Raw genomic sequence first — 8253 nt, 5'->3', positions numbered from 1 at the left:
AAAAGGTTAAAGGACTAACAAAGAAGGAATCTGATAGGAGAGGAAAGCTGGCAATGGGAGAAAGGGAAGGAGGAGGGGCATTGAAAGGAGATGATGGGCAAATAAGGAGAAGCCAAGGGGTAAGAGGGAAGCTAGAATGGAGAATAGAAAAAGGAAGAAGGGGGAGTAGGGAGAAACAATCAAAAGTTTCAGAAATTGATATTTGTACGATCAGGTTGGAGGCTACCCAGACAGAATATGACATGTTGCTCCTTCAAGGAAGCAGAGGAGAGCATGGACAGACACATCACATTTCCACACTTCCTTTCTTTGAGACCGTGCCTTCTGGATCTCGGTGCCTCAGCCAGGAAAAGCATCCTCCCCACATTTACTGTCAGTGTTGGTTGTTTCAGCGAGATCCCCAATCATTCTTCTAAAAAAATGTGGAGGCCAAGCTTACACAATCGCTCCCAGTGCAAAATCTATTATCCAAGACACTAAGTCAGGTGAATATTCACTCTTTCACTCAAATATTCACTCGAGTAAATCTCTTGTACGGATGCACAGGGGTTAGCATAACTCTATTACAACACCAGCAACAGGGGTTCAATTTCTGCCACTGCCTCCAAGGAGTTTGTACGCTCTCCCAGTGGCCGTGTGGGTTTCCTCCCACAGATGTATGGATTGGGAGGTTAATTGGTCATATTGGTGTAATTGGGTGGTGTGGGCTTGTTGGGCTGGAAGGGTCACTAGACCATAAGATACAGGAGACGAACTTGGCCAGTCAGCATCTCATCCTCCCTCCCTCCCACCCACTCCCCATGTCCCTCCATGCCCTGACCAATTAAGAATCCATCAACCTCTACCTCGTGCACCCAATGACCTGGCCCCCACAGCCACGTGTGGCACCGAATTCCATGGACCCACCAACCTCCAGCCAGAGAAATCTCTCCTCATCTGCGTTCCGAAAAGGATGCCCCTCCACACAACCCCCCCCCATCCCAGAACTCCCACCGTAGGAAATATCGTCAAGGCCTTTCAAGGTTCAATAGATTTCAATGAGGTCACCCCTCACTCCTCTGAGTTCCAGTGAGGAGAGAGGTGAAGAGTCATCAAGCACCCCCTCCCTCATCCCAGAATAATTCTCATGAAACCAACCCCCCGCCGACAAACCCTCCCTAATGATAGCACATTCCCCCCGAGACAAGGGGGCCAAAACCACCCACAACACTCCAAGTGAGACCCCACATCACATCCCTGCTCCTGTATTGTGCTCATCCTTAAATTTTAAAAATACACCAAAGTACAGAAATGCTCCATGTATAGTCTTTATTCTTGTACTTAAAATATTGTGTAATAATGACCAATATTTGCCTTTCTTGATCACTAGATTGGTTTTCAGTGAGGTGCATACAAAGTCACTTTCAACAATTAAGTTCCCCAGTTAAACAGACTTGTCTTTGCCTTCTGGTTATGGTCACCACGAGCTGTCCATCGTCCTCGCTGTTGCCCACTCAGTCACTTTGTCCATTGCCCCTTCCCACCCCATCAAAATCCCTCTATTGCCCCTCACAGTTCCATTGAGCTCTGCATCACGAACATTGAACCTGTTCCAGTAGTGCCTTTAATTCTCACTGAATAATAAAGTGTGTGTTTACTGCAAAGTATATTCTGTTTCAGCAATTGGATCTGCTGTAGCTACAGCTCCCGCCAGGGCTGGCCTCCCTCAGGAGAAGGGGAAGGCTTGGTCAGCGGCTGCACTGATGAGCAGTGGGCACGGAGCGGTGGCAGTGACCCTTAACCAATGCCAACTTTGGCACTCCTGTCATGCAGGGCAAAGCGGGCTGGAGAATGGTGATGCCCAAGGGGGGCAGCCTTGGCCAGTAGTGTCTTCACTCACTGGAAGTCTGGGGGTTCAGTTGCCGAGTTCACCCGCCGCAGAGGTGGGAGGGTGCCCGGACACGAGGCCGAGAGGCCAGCATCTCGGGGCCTGATGCCACTCTGACTCAGCGCTGGGCAGAGGCCTCGGGGTAGCCGCTCACCATCCCTCCGCCTAGCTGGAAGCGCGGCTGGTCTGTGGCTCGGGCGGGCCGTACTCCCGCACCAGCACTGTGGCGTTCCGCTGCATCTCGGCCAGCATGTGCCTGGCCTGGGCCAGCAGCTGCCTCCGTGCCACCAGGCCGGCCAGCAGGTTGGGCTGCTGGGCCGCGCGCAGGCCCGCTGGGATGTTGAGCTCGGGCAGGGCGGAGCCGCTGCCCAGGATGAAGTGGTCGAGGCGGCCGTGGCGCAGTGCCTGCTGCAGCAGCTCCAGCAGGTCCCGGAGCCGGGCGGGCAGGCAGGAGCGGTGCCAGGCGGCGGGTGGCAAGCGGGCCAGCAGGTGGAGCAGAGCGGTCTTCAGGTGGTAACGGCACAGGCCGCCTGGGCCGCTCAGCCGGATCTGCTTCTGGTGCAGGAAGGCGGCGATCTGCAGGCAGGCCAGGTGGCAGGGGCTGGGCGGCAGCCGCTTGGCCACCCAGTTCAGGAACCTCTTCTCGTAGACGGCCGAGCTGAGCTCCCAGACGGTGTCGCGGTCGGGCCTGCGGCCTGCCTGCCCCCCGGGTGGGTCCCAGGCCAGTGTCAGGTACATGTCGGAGCCGTCGTACTGCACCACGGGGCAGAGGTTGAACAGCACGACTTTGCCAGAGCGGAAGCGGATCCGCAGGGAGCCGGGGCGTTCCAGCTCCTGGAATCCCAGCTCAAAGTCATACTTGTGTGAGATCCTGGCCCAGGCCTTGGTGAGGGCAGCCTGGAACCACCGCATCACCGGGCCTCTGGACAGATAGGGGGCAGTGGGAGCCCACAGCAGCTCTTGGTTGGCGGCCGGGCCCTGCTCTCCATGCACCAGGCACAGCATGTCGCGGGCCAGCTGGGTGTCACCGCAGCGACAGGCGCCGGGCTCCGGGCCCAAGACGCGAACGGCGCCACGGGCCAGGAACTCGGGCCCCGCCGCCAGCATCAACTTGGCCTGGAAACGGTAGGGCTCAGGCGGGCTGAAGGGCACCAGCAGGTCACAGGCTAGCGGCCTGTCCAGACGCCAGTTCTCGTACAGACTCCCGACGCCGACACTCTCCTGCAGCTCCATGTCAAGCTCGCGGTCGCACACGCTCCGCACGGCCTCCAGCAGGTCGTCGGCAAAACCTTCCACCATCTCCCTGGTCCGTGACACCTCGTCCACCGGCAGCCGCACGCTCTGCTCATAGAAGCAGGCCAGGGCCTGAAGGTCGGGCAGCGAGGCGAGAGGCGGCAGCTCCCCGCTCTCCGGGTCCTCCTCCCCACCCACCAGCAGCCGCAGGGCACGCGGGCAGCCGACCAGCCCGCAGCCCCACAGCGCCAGCAGGAGGAGGAGTAAACCGGCGAGGGGGTAGGCTCCCCACGACCCCCAGCTGTCGTCACTCTCGGCCTGCGGCTCCTCGGCAACCGCCGCCTCCGCCTCAGCCAGCTCCTGCTCCAGCCGCAGCTTCTGAGCTTGTAACGTCGCCGCCCGCTCCTCCATCCGGCTGAGGGCCTCCCCCCGCGGGGGCGGCGGCTGTTTGCTCATGATGGCGCTCACCAGCAGCCACACGGTGATAATCGGGGCTGGCATGGCAGCCCAGACCTGCGGAGAGAGGGAGAGGGAGGTGAGGGGCCAGCCTAGAGAATGCGAGAGACTAAACAAGGCCGGGTGTCTGGTACAGGCACGGTGTAACTGGGTGATATTCTTGGGACATAGGCCTCTGTGCAGACCAAGTAGATCAGGACGTGGGTCAAAATCCAGATGGGGGATAGTTGGACTGAGCTGGGCACTTTCTCTTTGGAACAAGGAAGGATGAGGTGACTTGACAAGATGATAAGAGATATAGATTGGGCAGACAGCCAGCGACTTCCCCCCACCCCCCCAACCCCAACCCCATCCAGAGTGGGAGCAGCCAATACAAAAAAAATGCATAATTTTAAACTGACTGGAGGCAAGTATAGTGGTGTGGGGGATGGGGAGGAAATGTCCGAGGTGAACTTTGTGACAAGTGCAAGTTCAGGAGGGACCACGAGTCTTCCTTAAGTCACCCTTCAGGATCGAGGGTCTCTTATTTTCATTCTGGGGGTATTGGCCCGTACTGACCACGCAGGCTGATGTGGGAACCACAGATTCATCCACAGGCACACGGGAGGCACCTGATGGAACTGTAGTCTGTGAGGAATTGTATTCCTTCAGCAGTTCGGTCAGGAACTCTGTTGTGCCCCTGATGCACAGCCGATGTTCTCACTACCAGTCCGAATTCCTTTTCTCCCGCGACCCGTAAACAGGTGATGCACAAATATAACGCCCGCCTCACAGTTCCAGCGACTCAGCTCTACTCCTGTGTGCGAACCCCACACAGACATTCTCCCTGTAACTGTGTGAGCTCGGCACTCAGTATCCCTCCCTCCCACATCCCAGGGCAGCCGGTTAATCGCTGTTGTCGATTGTCCCTGGTGTGCAGCTGAGAGGTGGGATTTGGGAAGGTTAATGAGAATGCAGGGAGAATAGAAAATGCGATGGTTGTAGGACCATAATATGATAAGTTTTAATCTACAATTTGAGAGGGAGAAGGGAAACTTGGAAGTGTCAGTATTACAGTTGAACAAAGGGAACTATGGTGCTATGAGGGAGGAGCTGGCCAAAGTTCAATGTAATAATACCCTAGCGGGGATGACAGTGGAACAGCAATGGCAAGTGTTTCTGGGAATAATGCGGAAGGTGCAGAATCAGTTCATTCCAAAGAGGAAGAAAGATCCTAAGGGGTGTAAGGGGAGGCCGTGGCTGACAAGGGAAGTAATGGACAGTATAAAAATAAAAGAGAAGTATAACATAGCAAAGACGAGTGGGACGAGTAGTCACTCCAATCTTTCAACATATGACATTCCTGCCATCCCTGGAATTAACCCAGTGAACCTATGCTGCATTCCCTCCACAGCAAGAATGTCCTTCCTCAAATTTGGAGACCAAAACTGCACACAATACTCCAGGTGGGGTCTCACCAGGGCCTTGTACAACTGCAGAAGGACCTCTCTGCTCCGATACTCAACTCCCCTTGTTATGAAGGCCAAGATGCCATTAGCTTTCTTCACTGCCTGCTGAACCTGTATGTTTACTTTCAGTGACTGATGAACAAGGACACCCAGATCTCGTTGTACTTCCCCTTTTCCTAACTGGACACCATTCAGATAGTAATCTGCCTTCCTGTTCTTGCCACCAAAGTGGATAACATCACTTTTATCCACATTAAACTGCATCTGCCCACTCACCCAACCTGTCCAAGTCACCCTGCATTCTCATAACATCCTCCTCACATTTCACTCTGTCACCCAGCTTTGCGTCATCTGCAAATTTGCTAATGTTACTTTTAATCCCTTCATCTAAGTTATTAATGTATATTGTAAATAGCTGCGGTCCCAGCACCGAGCCTTGCGGTACCCCACTAGTCACTGCCTGCCATTCTGAAAAGGACCCGTTAATCCCTGCTCTTTGTTTCCTGTCTGCCAACCAATTCTCTATCCATGTCAGTACCCTACCCCCAATACCATGTGCTCTAATTTTGCCCACTAACCTCCTATGTGGGACCTTATCAAAGGCTTTCTGAAAGTCCAGGTACACTACATCCACTGGCTCTCCCTTGTCCATTTTCATAGTTACATCCTCAATTACCATTCTGATCTTCCAGAGGGCCAATTTTGTCCCTTGCAATCCTTTTGCTTGTACATATCTGTATGACTTAACTCATATATCTTAAGGACTTATGAAGGTCTGCACTTCCTCTACAATTGTATTCTGGTATTGTTTTACCTTGTACTACCGTGCACAGTGTAACATTATGCAAGATAAGCTTTTCACTGTATCTTGCGTCATATAATAATAAATTCTAATTCCAACCTCATCTTCCCACCCCCACTCCCCTCCCCAAGGCAGCCCCTTAGGCCCAGGAATCAGCACCTTGAACAGTCTGACTCCAGCACTGATTCTGGTGTGATCCCATCTGCACCCTGTACAGCTGCAACCAAGCTCCCTTGGCAACACAGACTGACATTGTTGTGCCTCTCTATGCCTTGGAGCGCATCGAGCGGCAACCTTGCTGTTTATTTAGCCTCTGTCTGCTTTTCCTGGAGGCTGAGTTGCTCGCCCGACGATCAACCCAGCACGGATGGGAAGCATGCAAGGAGCCGGCTAGATTCGAACCTGGGACTACTCGCTTCGGTGTGGATTCCACTGCAAACACAGCCTGCCAGTTACTGTTGTACTCGTCCCCAGGTCCCGTCGAACAGCTGGGGTTCACAGTTCCCCACAGTGTGACCAGCATCCTGCACCTTCCCACTGCTGTAGGGACAACACACAATCGCCCCTCCGCCTCGTCACGACTCACGCTGCCCACCCGGAGGTGAGAGGAGAGCTGGCTCACCGCCCACAGAACAAGACCCAGGTCTTGAGCAAGGCGGAAACCATGGAGGAACTCGGCGTGTCAGGCAGCATCTATGGAGGGAGATGATCAGGGCACAGTCCGATTTGAGACCCTTGGTCAGGGCCGGAATGAACGAGCCAGTGCTAAAAGGTGGTTGGAGTGGGTAGCAAGCGCTGGGAGATGTTTGGTGGATCCAGCTGAGAGGGGTTATGATGGGCAGGCGAGGTGGGAGGGTAAAGAGTGGAAATTATGTAGGAAGCTGGGAGATGACTGCTGGGGGTGACAAAGGGCTGCGGAAGTGGAGGAGACCGCCCAGGAAAGACGTGCGTCTGGCTGAGCACATGGTCGGGGAACAGAATCCACAGGGTAGAAGCGCTCAGGTAGGGTTTCACTGCCTCCCCAGCGCGGGGGAGGCTCGGCAGGGCAGCGGCAGCGGGTCCCGGGTCTGTATGCACGAGATGTAGTTGGTGAAGTCCAAGAAAAAGTTTATTTTCGGACAACAGAAGTATAAATAGATCCCAAATCGCGAAAAAAAAGAGCCGACCCCACATTTACATAGCGCTTTCAGCGTGGTAGGACATCGCCAGACATTTTAACTTGCAAACTGATGAACACAGTCCACGCAGACACGCCCTCGGTTCCTCTCCCTCTCCCACTGGCGCCCTATTCCAGTCGCTGCTTGGACACAGCTCTGCTAAGACCCCCCTCCTGATATCCGGAGTGCCCGGGGCTCCGAACGGGGGTGGGGGTGGTGGTGGGGGGATCTCTCGGTGGCCCGAGTGCCACAGGGGACGGGATCCAGGCTGGGACTGACTTGCAAATCCACTCACCTTGGTCGGGCTGCCGGGCGTCCCGGCGCGCTCTGCTCCGGGGGAACTGGCCGACGCCGCCGAACAGCAAGTTCCTTCCTCTGCCTCGGCTCTTACTCATTTCCTGTCGTCCCATATAAGCCGAGGAGCCTCGGCGGCGAACCATTGCTTAAAGACACAGAGCCGGAGCTGATCTCCGCCGACAGAACTTATTCAGCCCATCGCGTCGGCGCTGGTCCACGCAGGGCTGCCCAGTTCTTCAAGGACTGTTTTAACCGTGGATGGGTCGTTCCAGAACTGCGCGCCTTGGGTGAACTAACACCGGGCACCATCCTAACCCTTCCACCCGTTACTTTAACTCTGTATCCCGTCCCAGGGTAAACTCTGTTAAGGGAAGCGCTCCCTTCCTAACTAACCAACCTGGAATGTTATGTTATATAGAAGAGAACAACTTGCCTCTTCTGTTCCAAGTTAAACAGACACATTCCCCACATTTCTCTGCTCTGGGTGAATCTCCTCTGCAGTACATCACCGCTTACCAGACCTGCACACACCCAGCAGAGCTGGGTTCGGTGCCAGCGTAACCTCCCCGCCCTGATATTCGGTGCCTCCACGAAGGGGCAGGTCCTGTGTAATGGCCTCCAAAAAGTTTCATGGAGGGAAGCCTAAGGAGAAAACATGAGCGGTGTTCACATATTATTGTTGGAGAATGAACACAAGAGATGATGAGGGGCATTGATCGTGTGGATAGTTAGAGGCTTTTTCCCAGGGCCGAAATGGTTGCCACAAGAGGACACAGGTTTAAGGTGCTGGGGAATAGGTACGGAGGAGATGTCAGGGGTAAATTTTTTACTCAGAGAGTGGTTAGTGCGTGGAATGGGCTGCCGGCAGCGGTGGTGGAGGCGGAAGCGATCGGGTCTTTTAAGAGACATTTGGATAGGTACATGGAGCTTAGTAAAATAGAGGGCTATAGGTAAGCTTAGTAATTTCTAAGGTAGGGAAATGTTCGGCACAAC

The 8253-nt window shown here is 54.7% G+C and overlaps 1 protein-coding gene across 1 annotated transcript; it reads right to left on the bottom strand.

Moving 5' to 3' along the window:
- Positions 1 to 1197: 1197 nt before the first annotated feature.
- On the bottom strand, positions 1198 to 7573 carry LOC134358682 (inositol 1,4,5-trisphosphate receptor-interacting protein). The gene is made up of 2 exons (XM_063071140.1): positions 7259 to 7573; positions 1198 to 3613 (listed from the first exon to the last, which is right to left on the bottom strand). Exon 2 carries the CDS (start codon positions 3599 to 3601, stop codon positions 2033 to 2035), a length of 1569 nt encoding a protein of 522 aa, XP_062927210.1. The 5' UTR covers positions 3602 to 3613; positions 7259 to 7573; the 3' UTR covers positions 1198 to 2032.
- Between the last annotated feature and the right edge of the window lie 680 nt (positions 7574 to 8253).

The sequence above is a fragment of the Mobula hypostoma genome, chromosome 19 (genome assembly GCF_963921235.1).
Source record: "Mobula hypostoma chromosome 19, sMobHyp1.1, whole genome shotgun sequence".
Classification (NCBI taxonomy): domain Eukaryota; kingdom Metazoa; phylum Chordata; class Chondrichthyes; order Myliobatiformes; family Myliobatidae; genus Mobula; species Mobula hypostoma.
Note: the sequence above shows the minus strand (reverse complement) of the source record. Positions and strands in the feature narration are given on the sequence as shown.

Bases quoted from the DNA above. Each gene is read 5' to 3' on its own strand.
- LOC134358682 (XM_063071140.1), bottom strand. From the start codon at position 3,601: ATGCCAGCCCCGATTATCACCGTGTGGCTGCTGGTGAGCGCCATCATG.